The 18886-nt window shown below is 42.0% G+C and overlaps 1 protein-coding gene across 1 annotated transcript in view; it reads left to right on the top strand.

The window, feature by feature from the left end:
* LOC126260858 (sodium-coupled monocarboxylate transporter 1-like) overlaps nucleotides 1-18886 on the top strand; it is a 95567-nt gene that overhangs the window by 25563 nt on the left and 51118 nt on the right. The window contains exon 6 of the mRNA XM_049958271.1: nucleotides 12629-12783. Coding sequence (XP_049814228.1) covers nucleotides 12629-12783 — 155 coding nt within the window. The remainder of the gene's footprint in view (nucleotides 1-12628; nucleotides 12784-18886) is intronic.

The following is an 18886-nucleotide window of genomic DNA, read 5'->3' as shown; positions in this document are numbered from 1 at the left end:
GTGGTAGAAAGTGTGGAAAACTAGCGTGAAGTGTTTTCTCTTTCAAGTACTAAAATTGACTATACTCAGAATTGTACATCAATGTATCAAGTGTAATTGATTGTAAAGTGGATTGTAAAATAGTATAGATACCTTTCCTGTCAGAGAGAGAATTAGCAGGATAATATGAAATGTCTAATATTGTAACATAAAATGTGTCTTTATTCCAGGTATTAGAATATGTAACGATGATATTAAGTACGAAATGTAAAAAAGTAAATGTTTCTCCTACTGGAAAAGACTGATTTACATGTATTTCCGTTGTGGACAGTTGTAAGCAATTATGTCTGTCTTCCGAACATTAATGCAAAGCAAATGCGTATTTGTTCCCATTAATGAAATAAAATTTGTGAAAAACCTCGTATAAAAAATTATAGTCTCGGCGGACAGCACCTATACCTTTTTTCGCTATGGAGGGGAGCTGTCGCATATTTAAAAAATGTAACGCCTAAAAGGCAACTGAATTGCAGCTAGAAGAATAATTTTTGGAGAAAGTACTCCTAGTACAAAGGCGACGGCATAGGAAGGACGTTTGTTAGGAAGTTGGCGGTAAATGTTACGTAGTCTCATAAGGTAGCACATGAGCTCACGTGGAGTGCTGGGAGCTGCGCCAGTACGTTGGGGTGACTATTTAAGCGCAGCATGGCCTATAGCACAGTATACAGGCGGAACCGCAGTCGTCCGCAGTGAGGTCAGTACAGACAGCAGTCCAGGCTGGACGTCTGTGTAGAACAGGGGCGGGGCCTTGTAATATTCGCTCTGCCTCTGCGCGCGCTCATCCATAGCTGCACCTCGCTCCATGGAATTTTGTAACCAGGACTAGTGTACTTTCATTTGTCATTATCCAATACATGCTATAGACATTCAAGTCTTCGTTCAATTATTTCCTGACCGAGTTCCATAACTATTTCAGATTCTAGATATCCATTTACGAGTTAGCTGACTGGATGGACTATCACCAGTCTCACTGAGTGTCCGACCTGCTTGCTGGACGCGACAGAACGCATATGCTCTCAAAAGTCCGTCTGACCAATACAGTCAACAAAGAAAGCCACAACACAACGGTGACAAACCGGTAAGGAAGGGGAAGGAATAAGGATGCAGCTGTGAGCCAACAGAACATGAGACATTATTGATACTGGATAGGGTTGGCACTGATGTGGCTGGCAAGAAAGGGGAGGAATTGTGGGAGTGGGGCTAGTCTTAAGAAGTGGGTGGTCAAGGGCGCGGAGTGAGGTGAACCAAAATTAACAATGTAATTGGGTTCAGATCCATACTATCTCACAAATATAAATAAAACTTCTGTAGAGTCCATTTATAAAACTTATTGAAGTACTAATAAAATATGTGTACCCCTATCTATAACATGCGTTACAAGACTGCTTGAGTATGTGCTAAATTAAGACATACACCACAGTTAGCACGCAGGTTAAGAAAATCGTTAAATCCCAAAATAAAATAAATGTACAGTATAAGGTATTTTCTGAAGTATAAAACAATAGTTATTCAGTTACTAACAGTATGTTTGAGTTCAGTGGTTAAATCAGTAGGTCACTCTTTAAAAGACTTTTGAGTCTCATCTTTATCTATAATAATGACAGAAGCTGAAGAAATGAATTAAAATTTGTGTCATGGCGCACCTTCCTAGTAAGCAAAGAGGCCTGGGTTCATGTTCTGGCCATGGCAAATATTTTACTTCATTTCTTCAGCTTCGATCACTACTTTAGTAACCATTATAAATATGCGAGACAATCAAATGTTTATTAAAGTATTGGAGAACAAAGTCGTGTTTTGAAGATACATTTAAGTAACCATTAGAAGTGTATGTCCAAACATCTACATCTGCAACTACTAAACATGATAGGTAGTATACCACAAATGAAATACAAAACATATTAGGTGATAAGCAACTAATGTAAGTAGATGTGTTGTGGTGGTGTTGAAGGTGGCAAGATAACTAACGCAACTAAGAATGGGAAGCAATTTAACATTTGGTATAATACTATGTATATCCACATCTGAAATGCTTACAGTAATTCTAACGTAAAAACAAAAATAAAATAAAGTTTGGTATAAAGCAGGCATTGGTTAGTTATTCTAAAAACAGTACGTAGAAAGCTCAGTGCTTGAGACAGCAGAGTATTCTTTAGACTGTCAAAATACAAAAATGTAATATGTACTGGAATAATTACAGATTAATTTCTATTGCTGTTACATAATGTCTATAAAATCAGAGCTAATGTATGTATAGTAACTAAAAATTCTTTTTAATGTAAATAAAATAATTTTTTTTAAAGTGTGATTTGGGGGGGGGGGGGGGGAGGGGGAGGGTGGACAGGAGTATACAGAAGTAAAACAATGGACTAGTAAATAGGGTTGTGGTATAAGTTTATAAGTTGCATGCCGGAGAAAGGAGATGGTAAATTTGAGTAAACAGGTCATGAGGGAGTAATTAATATGTTAATGAAGCATTTGCTCAAGCAATCTTACAGTGTATTTTATAGACAAGGTTACACATATTTTATTAGTACTTCAGTAAGTTTTATAACATGGACACTACAGAAATTTTATTCATATTGTCAGATAATATGGATCTGAGTCCAATAACCTTCTGAATTTTCGTTTTCCCGCCACTGAGCCTTGGGAACCCTCTTCTCCAGACTACCCCCACCCCCGAAATGGGCCCCCTTGCATCCTTGCTACCCACACCAGTGCCAACCCTATGTTTCAATAATGTCATATGTTCTATTGGCTCCACTGCTGCATCCATGTTCCATCCTCTCCCCACCATTTCTCACCATTGCGATGTGGCTTTCGTTGTTGACTCTGATGGTGTGAGGAACTTTTGGAAGCATTTGGGTATTGCCGTTGCAATTTTCATCGATATATATTACTACGCGCCTATACAGTACACCATGTTTTACACAATTAACTTATTACAATGTAGAAACTGCATGTTTATCTGGACTCCCCCCAAAAAAATCTTTTTTATATTAGGTGCATAGTGCTACCACCTACTGCAGGTACTCCATATCAGCGACATCAGTACTCATTAGACTTCGTGAGAGAGCAGAATGAGGCAATCCGCGGGATTCACGGACTTCGAGTGTGGTCAGGTGATTAGGTGTCACTTGAGCCATACCTCTGTATGCGAGATTTACACACTTCTAAACATCCCTAGGTCCACTGTTTCCGACGTGATAGTGAAGTAGAAACTTGAAGGGACACGTCCTGGACAAAAGCGAAAAGGCCGACCTCGTTTGTTGACTGACAGAGACCGCCGACAGTTGAAGAGGGTCGTAATGTATTATAGGCAGACATCTATCCAGACCATCCCACAGGAATTCCAAACTGCATCGGGATCCATTGCAAGTACCATGACAGCTAGGCGGGAGGTGAGAATACTTGTATTTCAAGGTAAAAGCGGCTGCTCATAGGCCACACATCGTGCTGGTAAATGCCAAACGACGCCTCGCTCGCTGTAAAGAGCGCAAACATTGGTCGATTGAACAGTGGAAAAACATTGTCTGGAGCGACGAATCACGGTACACAATGTGGCGATCCGATGGCAGGGTGTGGGTATGGCGAACGCCCGGTGAACGTCATATGCCAGCGTGTGTAGTGGCAACAGCAAAATTCGGAGGCGGTGGTATTATGGTGTGGTCATGTTTTTCATGGAGGGGGCTTGCCACCCCTGTTGGTTTGCGTGACACTATCACAGAACAGGCCTATATTGATGTTTTAAGCACCTTCTTGTTTACCACTGTTGAAGAGCAATTCGGGGAAGGCAATTGCATCGTTCAACATGATCGAGCACCGGTTCATAATGAACGGCCTGTGACGGAGTGTTTACACGACAGTAACATTCCTGTAATGGACTGGTCTGCACAGAGTCCCGACCTGAATCCTATAGAACACCTTTGGTATGTTTTGGAACGCCGATTTCGTGCTAGGCCTCACCGATTGACATCGATACCTCTCCTCAGTGCAGCACTCCTTGAAGAATGGGCTGCAATTCCCCAAGAAACCTTCCAGCACCTGACTGAACGTACGCCTGCGAGAGTGGAAGCTGTCATCAAGGCTTGGCCAACACGATATTGAATTGCAGCATTACCGATGGAGGGCGCCACAAACTTGTAAGTCATTTTCAGCCAGGTGTCCGGATACTTTTGATCACATAGTGTATTATGATAAGACACTTAATGATGTTCACACGTGAACTTCAAAACTTCAATAAAGGGATTCCATGTCATATACTCTAAACATTATGACGTAGAGATTTATACAAAGATCAACGCAAAATGAATAGTTCAACTACCTTGGTCCTAACACAGCACTGATTACGTTGTGCGTTTTGTGATGTCTCTGAGGCGCTCTTTGGAAGATCGTTTCATATATGTCCATTCCAGCTGTCGTTCCAACACATTACAGTTGCACAAACCTCGTTGTTGGTTAGCATTTTCATATAAAAGCTGCAGCATAGGGTACAGAAATGAAAGTCTGCAACTTGTTTCGGCGCTTTAGAGATGTTCTAACTTTTGCTAATTATTGTTTGTCCATATATGGTTTTCTTACAAGCACTTGTATTTCATACCAGTCTGCTGTGCTTTGACATATAAGAAATGTGAAGAATGATGGTATTTATACACTATATTTGTAGTTGCCTTGTTTCTTGCTTTTGTGGTTTACACTTCTACTGTTTATTCCAGTTTTTCTGCATGAATATGGGCCAAGGCCGAAACCTAGATTGTATAATAATAAAATAAAAATTATTGCACTCAAATGGCGGCAGTATCATCCAAAAATTTACTAAAATAAAAATTATCAATATTCTGGACGAGTCTGAGATACCTAAACTTCTTGAGCGTTCTTAAATTTTTAGGTCTCAGTGATCAGCTGGTTACGAGAAATAAATGAAACTATGATGTGTGCTTCATTCACACTGAATAATTGTACATTTCTTGAGTACACTTGCCCCTCTGATCACTGTGGCTTCGTTTACGTTCTTATTTAACATTCTGTTCAGGTTCATTATCTCACCCCTCTCTCCCTCTCCCTCCTCCCCTCCGTTCTTTATTCCAATTCCTTGTTTCCCTCCAATTGCTCATTTCTTACCTCTCTTCACCTCCCTTATTCTCTTTTTTTTTCTCGGTCTCCCTTCCTTCCGGCGCTAAAATATTTATTTGTTAAAGCAACGGTTTTCTTATGCTGCGATTACCTCCAATCGCAGAGCATTTAATTTGCTTGCTTTGTAATATTCTTATTTTATATTTATGCACCCCTCATTCGCATATTCACCCTTCTTTTGAAGTGTTATATTTTGTCTACGCACTTACGCTGTGAACCCAGAGCCGCCACTCGGCGCTTGCTTAGACCTCGCTAGTTCATCTTAGTTAACTTACTGACCCACTCGTTCTGGTGCTTAGGTGGGTTATCCGCACTGCCTATTGACATGTCGTACTCCATGTTTGTGATCGCCTATCTTTTCCCCGCTTTCCACTTCATCTTGGTGACTGCTCTTTCGTTTGACTGTTACTCCTTAGCGCATACAAATTTTATATCGAGTCCGTGGTCATTAAAAATTTTACGTTCTAGTATTACTTTACTCACCTTGCCATTCTAGCCCGTCCTCCTGGTCCAAAATTGACAACTGCGTATTTCGTTTTAATTTTGTGTTATTGACGCATTGAAATTATATGACTAAAGCGGCTTTCAACGTTTTAGGGCAAGTCTAATAACTTTTGCACCTCACCCTTAGCTCAACCTCTGTGATTATCGGTGCCAGATAGGTTCGCCAACTTACACGTACAATTTTTTTTATTTGTTGCAGATAATCTGAAGATGTGCCATCCGCACGAAACTTAGTAACAACGCATTTTGCAACAGGGACTCGCTGTTCCTTTTGGAATACTGTGAAGGATTTCCTCGATTTGCAATACTGCCTTATTTGTGTCAAGATGCAATATGAGACATACGTTATTTGTGTGGATAATCGGGTGCAATCCCACTATACTTCATATATTTACATCTGGAACATTCTGAAGAGGCCTCTTGCAACTAACTTCATCCGATTCGTTCTTCAGTGGCGACGCGCAAGTCCAGCAAACAGAGAACTTTGTAACCATTGTAAAACCCTCATGAACCAGGCTTGCAGATGCAGAAGACATGCTTTTTATGCTTTTTTGTCGAATAACTCTTAGAAGTTCGTTGAAGACATTGTCCTGTCTGTCCTTTCTGAAATTGTCCTTTTGTACACAAAGCATTAAATTTGCTGCACGTTAGATCGACAACGAAACCGAAGTCATGAATTGCCAGCATGGTGCCCTTCATTATAACATCCCAAAAGGTATATAACTGTAGCTTATACTGCTGCGCTAATTATAGGGTTAGGCAACTGCCTTAACGCTGTCGTTTTATGCAACCCGTAATGCTAGATCTGGCCTTCAAAAGTCATGACCGAGATTTTCATATTCTCTCGCTGGTTACGCATAAACGTGACCTTCGAACTCACCTTCATCCCGACTTTCATTTCTAGTATATTGCTCGTGGTACTCCCTCCTACAACTGCACAAAAATTTCATACTACAAGAACTATTCCCGATATTCGATCTTTAATAGCATCTTCTTGATTGGGCTATTTTTAAACGTACCTTGAGTGTAATGAAAGAAAAACAACTTTCGTGAACGTTACGCTGAAACTAACTACCTTGACAGTTAGATCCAAAGATAACCCTTACAAGCACAGTAGCTTCACAGTCAGAAACCTTACGAATACAACGATGTAATTACTTTATGCTGTTAAAACTGACAAAATTTTTAGGTAAAATTCGCACAAATGTCAGTTTTACGAAGTGGTCGACTAGGCCAGTCAATGAAGACTACGAAATTTCGAGTGTGGGAAATAATTCGTGAAGTCGCATGTTTTTGTATGTTGGTAGGAGGGAGTGAGTGTGGAAGTGGAGCTGCGTTTGAAGATCACTATCGTACTTTTCTTGAATAACTCGAGAACTACAGCCTCTAGCGAAAAATGTACCCCAGTGTAAAATTTAACTACATTAAATTCACTACGAAAAAGATCGTTCAGATGTTCAAATGTGTGTGAATTTGTAGGGGACCAAACTGCTGAGGTCATCGGTCCCTAGACTTACACACCATTTAAACTAACTTAAACAAACTTATGCTAATAACAACACACACACCCATTCCCGAGGGAGGACTCGAACCTCCGACGGGAGGGGAAAAAGATTGTGTTCATCTTTTTTAACGACTGTTAATTTACGTGTAGCGAGCTAGAGTATCTGAAAAGCTTTGCGCGTGGTTTTTGAAGGTCAGATTAACAATGCAGGTTGCATAAAACGACAGCTATAGGGGCAGTTGAATCAGCCTATGTAATACCATACGAGAGTGAGCGTGCGCACGTCGGGGGATTGTGCAGAGTTTCTTGAGGAAGAAGATGGCGGCATGAACCCTTATCCTAAAACGTAATCCAACGGCGCTACAGGACGTCAACTTCTATGACACCCCATCGGAGCAGAGCGGCTAGCGGAACTCGTCGTAACAGGTGTGATACCATTCTGGATGTTGCATTGCAAATACCCCACATACCCCCACGCCTGGTCATAAGAAACGTACATTTGCTGCCAACACAGTGGCCTAGCAGCAGGCCTTAGTTTTGTAGGGTCGTTGGGTAACGTCTTCTGGAATTGGGTTCATATCCTACAAGTAATTCTCAAGACGCCTCTGATCAGAGTGCGTCGGTATCGTTTCTCTAGATTCTATGTAGCTCAAATTTTCCACTCTGGCATGCATCCATCTACATCTACATGACTACTCTGCAATTCACATTTAAGTGCTTGGCAGAGGGTTCGTCGAACCACAATCATACTATATCTCTACCATTCCACTCTCGTACAGCGCGCGGGAAAAACGAACACCTAAACCTTTCTGTTCGAGCTCTGATTTCTCTTATTTTATTTTGATGATCATTCCTACCTATGTAGGTTGGGCTCAACAAAATATTTTCGCATTCGGAAGAGAAAGTTGGTGACTGAAATTTCGTAAGCGACGAAAAACGTCTTTGCTTTAATGACTTCCATCCCAATTCGCGTATCATATCTGCCACACTCTCTCCCCTACTACGTGATAATACAAAACGAGCTGCCCTTTTTTGCACCCTTTCGATGTCCTCCGTCAATCCCACCTGGTAAGGTTCAAAATGGTTCAAATGGCTCTGAGCACTATGGGACTCAACTGCTGAGGTCATTAGTCCCCTAGAACTTAGAACTAGTTACACCTAACTAACCTAAGGACATCACACACATCCACGCCCGAGGCAGGATTCGAACCTGCGACCGTAGCGGTCTCGCGGTTCCAGACTGCAGCGCCAGAACCGCGCGGCCACTTCGGCCGGCTCCTGGTAAGGATCCCACACCGCGCAGCAATATTCCAACAGAGGACGAACGAGCGTAGTGTAAGCCGTCTCTTTAGTGGACTTGTTGCATCTTCTAAGTGTCCTGCCTATGAAACGCAACCTTTGGCTCGCCTTCCCCACAATATTATCTATGTGGTCTTTCCAACTGAAGTTGTTCGTAATTTTAACACCCAGGTACTTAGTTGAATTGACAGCCTTGAGAATTTTACTATTTATCGAGTAATCGAATTCCAACGGATTTCTTTTGGAACTCATGTGGATCACCTCACACTTTTCGTTATTTAGCGTCAACTGCCACCTGCCACACCATACAGCAATCTTTTCTAAATCGCTTTTCAACTGATACTGGTCTTCCGAAGACCTTACTAGACGGTAAATTACAACATCATCTGCGAACAACCTAAGAGAACTGCTCAGATTGTCACCCAGGTCATTTATATAGATCAGGAGCAGCAGAGGTCCCAGGACGCTTCCCTGTGGAACACCTGATATCACTTCAGTTTTACTCGATGATTTGCCGTCTATTACTACGAACTGCGACCTTCCTGACAGGAAATCACGAATCCAGTCGCATAACTGAGACGATACCCCATAGGCCCGCAGCTTTATTAGATGTCGCTTGTGAGGAACGGTGTCAAAAGCTTTCCGGAAATCTAGAAATACGGAATCAACTTGAGATCCCCTGTCGATAACGGCCATTACTTCGTGCGAATAAAGAGCTAGCTGCGTTGCACAAGAACGATGTTTTCTGAAACCATGCTGATTACGTATCAATAGATCGTTCCCTTCGAGGTGAATCATAATGTTTGAATACAGTATATGCTCCAAAACCCTACTGCAAACCGACGTCAATGACATAGGTCTGTAGTTCGATGGATTACTCCTACTACCCTTCTTAAGCACTGGTGCGACCTGCGCAATTTTCCAATCTTTAGGTACGGATCTATCGGTGAGCGAGCGGTTGTATATGAGTGCTAAGTAGGGAGCTATTGTATCAGCGTAATCTGAAATGAACCTAATCGGTATACAATCCGGACCTGAAGACTTGCTCGTATCAAGCGATTTGAGTTGCTTCGCAACCCCTAAGGTATCTACTTCTAAGAAACTCGTGCTAGCAGCTGTTCGTGTTTCAAATTCTGGAATATTCCATTCATCTTCCCTGGTGAAGGAATTTCGGAAAACTGCGTTCAATAACTCCGCTTTAGCGGCACAGTTGTCGGTAGCAGTACCATCGGCACTGCGCAGCGAAGTTATTGACTGCGTCTTGCCGCTTGTGTACTTTACATACGACCAGAATTTCTTCGGATTTTATACCAAATTTCGAGACAATGTTTCGTTGTGAAACCTATTAAAGGCATCTCGCATTGAAGTCCGTGCCAAATTTCGCGCGTCTGTAAATTTTAGCCAATCTTTGGGATTTCGCGTTCTTCTGAACTTCGCATGCTTTTTCCGTTGCCTCTGCAACAGCGTTCGGACCCGTTTTGTGTACTATGGGGGATCAGTTCCATCTCTTACCAATTTGTGAGGTAGGAATCTCTCAATTGCTGTTGCTACTATATCTTTGAATTTGAGCCACATCTCGTCTACATTTGCATAGTCAGTTCGGAAGGAATGGAGATTGTCTCTTAGGAAGGCTTCTAGTGACACTTTATCCGCTTTTTTAAATAAAATTATTTTGCGTTTGTTTCTGGTGGATCCAGTCGCAGTTACGAATGCTAATTGACTTTTTTTAATGCCCCAATAGAAGCTTGCGATATCAGTAGCTCTCTGTAACCACTAGTTATTTATTTTAAAAGTAGCGAGCTAGGCGGTAATGAAACACAGTGTTTCTGAAGCATCCATCACGACGGCTACAAATTCAGGACCGTATGAACAGTGACCACAAACTCAGTGAATCTGCGGAAACTACATTTCGATAATTTCTTTAGTAAATCAGTTTCACCAGTCTCAACCAGCCCACACACTTCCCATTGCAATACCTCATTTTTTGCACAACAGTAAGCGATTCTTTCATTAAATTTGCGTTTTTCCACGTACGTCGCAGACTGGATGCATCTACGGTAAATAACAACTTGGCAGCTGGCCGTAACTGCCCTCAAACAGGTTCCAGCAAGCTGTTAAAAAGCACTTCAGGATGGGTTTCTATGGTTTGGTCACATAAACCTCATGCAAAAATCGTTTAGGACCACTTAACCTATCTAACTATTAATTTTAATGTTCCGTTGTCCAAGCCAGTGGAGAAAGCTGCAACGATCGATATGGAGCTTCATATGACAGTAATCTTTTTCAAGCGTGCTAACAGCGGTCACATGTTGCATAAATTTTGGAATCTCGACAACAAACAACTTGGTATCTTCAAAAAGGAAAAACGAAGCCGTTTCTTCAATATATGCAATTCAACAAGTTCTGTGACAGTCTCACACCCTATACCATCACTTTTGGGATGCAATGAACGGAAAAACAAAACACAACAAGAAACCGAAAGAACTATTTTTTTAAAAAATTGAATATATCGGAAATTAGTTAAACTGAATAAATAATGATGAGAGAATTTATACCAACAGGGCAAGTGCGAGAGAAAATCACGGAGGGAACGAGGCACGCTCTTTATTAGTTGGAGAACGCCCTAAGCGAGCTTAACACGTTTGAAGCTGAGCACTGTATTTAGAGAGTTGGACCATTAATAGTGGCATGCATTCAATACAGACGCAACGCACACCTTAGTTCATACCGTTTCTCCCCGTCATCGTCGACCGGAGTCGCCGAGCGGTTCTAGGCGCTTCAGTCTGGAACCGTGCTACCGCTATGGTCTCAAGTTTTAATCCTGCCTCGAGCATGGCTGTGTGTGATGTCTTTAGGTTAGTTAGGTTTAAGTAGTTCCATGTTCTAGGGGACTGATGACCTCAGATGTTAAGTCCCATAGTGCTCAGAACCATTTGAACCCTTTGGACCATCCCCGAGCAAGAGCGAATGAGCTCTCCTTTCTTACATCTCTTGCATGTGCATTTAGGAGAAGAATATTGCTTTGTATAGTGGACGATTCTATGAAGTGATGTCACGGTGTTTTCGAAACATGAACAACGGAGCTGAATAAAAACTGAATGCGCCAGAGGGCGTGCAGCACGAAACCATCATCAATATCTTCATCAGGCTTACGGGTAATCCGTATTATCGTGTGGAATAGTGGCAAGATGGGTGACCTTCGTATCGCGTAAATGGACAAAGATCAACGACAAACGATTTGCAAGGTGGCCGGAGAGAAAGGATTAGAGCATATGACTGCTTCACATTCTGAAGGAACTGTTGGTCATGAGAAAAAATACACCGAATGATGGAACAGTGGCTACGATTCGACGCTGTTCGTACCTCTCGGAAAGCAACGAAGTGAGGCTTTCTCACACCTTATCATTACGCTGGCTGTTAATGGACGAAATCGTACGAGCCACACCTGAAATGTTAATCATGCCAATCATGCCGTCATTACATTCGTCAGAATGTCAGAATTAAGACTATTTTTCATTCCTTTGTACAACTGTGATGGTGTTATCCTAACGCATACCATTCCCCCCCTTCATGCCATCAATGCGCTGTGTTATTGTTTGTTTTTGGAACAAAATCTGCTACCAACTTTGAGAAAGAAGTTCGGCACTTTTCGTGTAACCCACCAATCAGTTTTCGCGAAATGTTAGAGTACATACGACGCGAGTTGTGATTGCTCTACTCGATCGATAGCATTGTCGCAGCGCTGTAACATTGGCAATACTACCCGGATTTAGACGCTTGCGACTCTGACTGTATACCAGACATGAAGGAAGCGCACTGTTACACAGAGTCGTAGGGCAGTACAACCGCTCCATTCGAACTATCAACGCAACTGGCTCTGATAAATGAATAATAACATTGCTGGCAATTCGTTGAACGCAAAACTAGTGACTATTTTGAAGGACAGTAAAACACTGAAACTTGTTTCTGCGTTCTATCTGCTGTAAATCAATATTTACTGCTTTCGAACATCTGACCCTCGTATGTTAGGACTTAGAAACAATGAAACGGCCTGGAATTTATCAACAAATGGGTGTGAGTTCTTTTGTGTGTCTGCTCGCTGATGTGAAGTACTTGGTGAAGGAGGGTACTCTACTGAATTTATTTGCGGTGCAGGGCGGCCTGAAGGCGGTGGTGTGGACGGACTTCCTGCAGAGCGGAGTCACGCTGGCAGCATTCATCGCGGTGCTTATCCTGGGGGTGGTGAGCGCCGGCGGCTTCGCAGAGGTGTGGCGGGCCGCCGATGAGGGCGGCAGGGTCTCCTTCTTCGTGTGAGTAAGCAAAGTGCGACACTGCACAGTATCATAGCGGTAGGCGATTAGGCAACAGTCTTTGCAACAAGTCCATTTTTAATGGGATGACATTCTCAGAGCTTAAAATTACATCTGGCGTAACTGGACTTTTGTTTCTGACAGTGATTCTAATTCCTCACCTGGCTTCCTCAGCTACAGCACAGTCACAAGATCTCAAGCTGAGTAGCCGTAGAGTAGACGCTCGGTCCTGTGAAAAGTTGTATTAAGAAATATCTGCTCCTGGCCTCTCGCTGCTGAGGCTTACTTTGGTTAAATGGAAAAGAAAGATAACAGAAAACACATGTTTCCAGCATGTATGGGAATTCGATGTACTGCCTACCCTCCTTCTCCTTACGATCTCTGTCCATCTTTTCCTCGCTCTCTCTTTGTTCATCTCCTCCTCCGTCCCCCTCTCTCTTTCCGTCACTTCCTCCCTCACTCTCAATCTTCTTCTGTTTTCTCTCCCTCCCCCCGTCTCACTGTCCATTACCTCCTTTCCATGTAAATTTCCCTTCTCCCTCTCTCTTCTTCTTCCCCATTCTGTCACCATCTTTCTGTCCATTACCTCGTCCTCCACTTTTATGTCCATCTTCTGCTGCCCCATTTTCTCCATCACCTCCGAGCCCCTCTCTCTGTTCATCTGCTCCTTCCCACTTTTTTTCTCCTTTTTCTCCCACCCAGCCGGCCGATGTGGCCGAGCGGTTCTAGGCGTTTCAGTCTGGTACCGCGCGACCGCTAGAGTCGCAGGTTCGAATCCTGCCTTGGGCATGGATGTGTGTGCTGTCCTTAGGTTAGTTAGGTTTAAGTAGTTCTAAGTTCTAGGGGACTGATGACCTCAGATGTTAAGTCCCATAAGCTCAGAGCCATTTGAACTATCTCCCATCCATCTCCTCTTCCCCCACTCTTATTTTTATTGCTCATTCAGGTTACGTGGTAGTATTCCAGTCATAACCTAATAAGGCATATATAGAGCTTACGTGTTTGCTAACAAATATTCAACGTAAATCGTTGAAGAACGTTTCGAGATTTTTGGTTAAGACGTTTCCTCTTTAAACTTTACATTTTTAGAAAACAGGTATATAAAAACACGCGCGTATGTCACTATTTAGAAACAAGCGGTTAAGAATTTTCGAAGATTTACGATTTTGATCAAAAGAACATTTACGTTTTTATTTATGTAGATGAAAATGTTGGTGTTTTCTACACTCACTGCAGGAATACACAAAAGTACAGGCGTTTTCGAATGCAATATTGTCTCAAAATTTCAAATGAATCTGTGAAGAGCTTTCGGAAATTTATGATTTTGAACAAATGAACATGAAGTGTTTGCAAATTTCTTTATTAATACATATTTATTTGGATACTATATGGCGCTCCAGTAGATGCACAAAACGTGCACCTATTAGAATCCAACGTTGTATCAAAATTTCAAAGAAATCGATTACAGAATTTTCTGAGGTTTACGATTTTGTACAAACGAACATTTATATTTTTATTTATATAGATATTCTTATTGTTATTATTACGGTATTAATTAATATAACTATCAATTAACAACGTTTATTATCTTCTGCCAAGCTTCTCTAGTTAGTGTATCCTCTTTGGGTGTACCGTTAAGCTCCATTATTTCGTTGGCGCTGTCATTGCAAGAAAATCTGCAAGGTGGTTTGAAGTCAAAATCTTTCGTAGGCCACAGATGATGAGATTTAGCACAATAACAATTTTCTTTCAGTTCTATTCTCTATCACAGTTTCATTTGCCATCACTCTAGTTCTTACTTCATCGTTAGCTTTTTTCTCCATTCTAGATGGTCTGGCGCTCCTTCGTAAACGATGGGTTCCTGCAGCTGTCAGCCTTTATTGGACTTCAGCATTTAACATCCATAGTTCTCATCCACAGCTTAGGACCGATTCAACCACTAGCCTATCCGCTATTTTCTATTAGTTGTTAGAAGTATTCTTGTCTTATAAAAAAGAATTAACGCACCCTATTACTTTTCTGCTTCGTTGTATTCTATAATATACTTCCATATTACCCAATCCACTTTTGTCAATCTAAGCCACTAGATATTTAATTTTCTACCATTACTGAACCGTCATTGACGTGAACTTCAAAACTAGTGTCCTAATGTATCCAGTCTCTTCCGAAAAAGAACTTAATATTCTAGACTTAATGTGTTTTTATTTACTTTTTTAGATATAAATATTAATTTATATATTCTTTTTCGGATAAGCTTTAAAGTTATTAACCTATAATTACCAGTTATGCCGTTTTTGTAGCTGAGTGGTCAGCGTGACAGACTGTCAATCCAAAGGGCCCGGGTTCGATCCCCGGCTGGGTCGGAGATTTTCTCCACTCAGGGACTGGGTGTTGTGTTGTCCTAATCATCATTTCATCCCCATCGACGCGCAAGTCGCCGAAGAGGCGTCAAATCGAAAGACTTGCACCAGGCGAACGGTCTACCCGACGGGAGGCCCTCGTCACACGACATTTCATTTCATTTCATCAGTCCCCAGTTGTCATATTTCTGACTTAAACGTATCATGAACTCAAGATCGTATTCACATCGTCACAGAATGGCTTGATCAATAGAAATGCTTTACGAAAACAACTGCACATCGTCCTAATGTTCTTCCAGTTTGCGTGGCTTCCCTTTACATTTTCGAGCCTCAGAAAGTTTTTATGGACACCGATCCAACCCGCAAACTGGAGAACAAGGATTTGATATGAGGGTTTACCACCCTAGGACGGTTGACATCATTATGTCTAAAGAGACAACCTTCTAAGATAAGACTTTGTTAAGAATTAGCAATAAATTAACCATCAGCAATTAAGGAAACACTGTAAACGCTAATGAAGGAGAGTTTGGTCTAAGAGCAATTCGGATTTTAGACAGAATATTCATCCTACCGTTGCAAGAAGACTCTTGCTAATTGTGGGCGAGAGGTTTATAGAAAATGGAAGGGATTTATATACAGGGTGTCCCACTAATCTTGACAACCCTAAATAATTGTTTGTCCAGATGCAAATTACAAAATGTTTCATGCAAATGTTCTTTAACCGTCAGGGGGACATCAATCAGCATGATTGCCTTCGTTGTAGCTTTGTTTTTTACTAAGTCATAATCAGCAGTATGACTTTTTTAGATGGCACCCTGTATTTTTAATTCGGTAATTCATTTCCTCTCCTAAAGACTTATTTAAAAATGTATCATAGTGTTCCATTCACTGAGACATATTATACCTACCAAAATCGACTAGCAGTGGGACGACCACATAAAACAAGATGGCTATTCATATCCGAAATCGAGATATGCTAAATAAAAACCAATGGGATTGCGACTGACTGCTGTGTGCCGCTGCTACCTTATACTCTACGGTCGAACCTCCACAACAGATCCCTATGGAATTAAAGTTGGTACAAAGTAGGAAAAGCAGACGCCAGACTGAGATTCATAGGGAGAATCTTAAGAAAATGAAACTCATCCACGATGAAAGTGGCTTATAAGGTGATAGTTCGACCGATTCTTGAGTGTTGTTCAACAATATGCTATCCTTGCCAGGTACCTCATGGGATCGTTCTGTCAGTGCGAGAAAGTTACAGGGACATTCGACAAACTTCAGTGGCAGACGCTACGAGAGAGGTGTTGTGCATCACTAAGAAGTTTACTAGTGAAAATCCGAAAGAAAACTTTCCGGAAAGAGCCGGAACACACATTACCTCCTCCAAAATACATATCATGAAATAACCACAGCAAGAGAATTCGAGAAATTAGAGATAATACAGAACTTACCGACAGTCATTCTTCCCATGAGCCATTCGCAAGTGAAACAGGATACGAGGGATCAGTTAATGGAACCAGAAGCCACACACCGTTAGGTGGCTTGCGGAGCATGATGTAGATGTACGCTATGTAATCAAAAGTGTCCGGACACCTGGCTGAAAACGACTTACAAGTTCGTGGTGCCCTCCATCGGTAATGCTGGGATTCAGTATCGTGTTGGCCCTCCATTAGCCTTGATGACAGCTTCCACTCTCGCAGGCATACGTTTAATCAGGTGTTGGAATATTGTTCGGCAAATGGCAGCCCATTCTTCGCGGAGTGCTGCACTGAGGAGAGGTATCAACGTCGGTCGGTGAGTCCTGAGACGAAGACGTCGACGTTCCAAAACATCCCAAAAGTATTCCATAGGATTCAGGTTCTGTGCAGGCCAGGGCATTACAGGGATGCTATTTTCATGTAACAACTCCACCACAGACCGTGCATTATGAGTAGGTGCTCGATCGTGTTGAAAGATGCAGTCGCCATTCCCGAATTGCTCTTCAACAGCGGGAAGCAAGAAGGTGCTTAAAACATCAATGTAGGCCTGTGCTGTGATGTTTGGTTTATGAGCAGCCACTCGACCATGAAATCCTCCCGCCCAACTGTCAAAGTACTTGCAATGGATCCTGATGCAGTTTGGAATTACTGTGTGATGGTCTGGATAGATTTCTGTCTGTTACACATAACGACCCTCATCAACAGTCGGCGGTCTCTGTGAGTCAACAGACGAGGTCGGCTGGTAGCTTTTGTGCTGTACGTGTCCCTTCACGTTTCCACTTCACTATCACATCGGAAACATAAGATCTAGGGATGTTTACGACTGTGGAAATCTCGCGTACAGACGTATGACACAAGTGACACCCAATCACCTGACCGCCTTTGAAGTCCGTGAGTTTCGCAGAGAGCCCCTTTCTGCTCTCTCATGATGTCTGATGACTACTGAGGTCGCTGATATGGAGTACCTGGCAGTAGGTGGTAGCACAATGCACCTAATATGAAAAACGTATGTTTTTGGGGGTGTCCGGATACTTCTGATTACATAGTGTAAGTGCTGTGGTGTCCATTTTCAATTTTGTATGACTTTACGACAGATGGGTTGCACATCAAACTACTTTTAGACATCGGATAATGTCCCAAAAGGGTGAAACGCGCCACTGATATTAACCAAGACTGCTTTTGTTGTCCGCAGCTCGTGGTCGTGCGGTAGCGTTCTCGCTTCCCACGCCCGGGTTCCCGGGTTCGATTCCCGGCGGGGTCAGGGATTTTCTCTGCCTCGTGATGACTGGGTGTTGTGTGACGTCCTTAGGTTAGTTAGGTTTAAGTAGTTCTAAGTTCTAGGGGACTGATGACCATAGCTGTTAAGTCCCATAGTGCTCAGAGCCATTTGAACCACTGCTTTTGTTCTGAAATGATGCAGATAAACGTAGATAGTCGTCGCTTCAAGTCAGCTGTTCACCGTTTGAATGTTATGGCCGTTAGTATGCTACTGAGTCAACTACTTTTCTAAATTCAAGAAATACTGTATCCATCCAAGTTCCGACAAATGTAAGAATTATCGCACAATCAACTTAACAACTCATGCATCCAAGTTGCTGACAAGAATCATATACAGAAGAATGGAAAAGGAAACTGTGGATTTGCTAGACGACGATCAATTTGGCTTTACGAAAGGTAAAGTCACCAGAGAAGCAGTTCTGACGTTGCGGGTGACAATGGAAGCAAGCCTAAATAAAAATCGTGACTTTTATAGTGTCAAATTGTGAAAGTTCTTCGAAGTCCTGATAAATTGGGGTTAGCTATAGGACAAGACGGGTAATATACAATATGCACTAGAACCAAGAAGAAATAAGACCAAACTACTGATGATCTCAGAAGTTAAGTCGCATAGTTCTCAGAGCCATTTTGAAATACGACCAAAAGCAAATTGCATGAACTAAAAGGAGTGTGAGTCAGGGATGTAGCCTTTCGCACCTACTGTTCAATCCGTACATCGAAGAAGCAATGACGAAAATTAAAGACACGTTCAAGAGGGGGATCAAAATTCAGGGTGAAAGATATCAGTGGTAAGATTTGCTGATGACAATGCTCAGTGAAAGTGAGGAAGAATTACAGTAGGTATTGAATAGAATGAACAGTGTTGTTAGTACAGAATATGAACTGAGAGTGAATCGAAGAAAGATAGAAGTAATGAGAAGTAGCAGCAACGAGAACAGCGAGGAACTTAATATCAGGATTAGGGATAAAAAAGTAGGCGAGTTC

The sequence above is a fragment of the Schistocerca nitens genome, chromosome 5 (genome assembly GCF_023898315.1).
Source record: "Schistocerca nitens isolate TAMUIC-IGC-003100 chromosome 5, iqSchNite1.1, whole genome shotgun sequence".
NCBI lineage: Eukaryota > Metazoa > Arthropoda > Insecta > Orthoptera > Acrididae > Schistocerca > Schistocerca nitens.
This window is presented reverse-complemented; position numbering and strand designations above follow the sequence as displayed.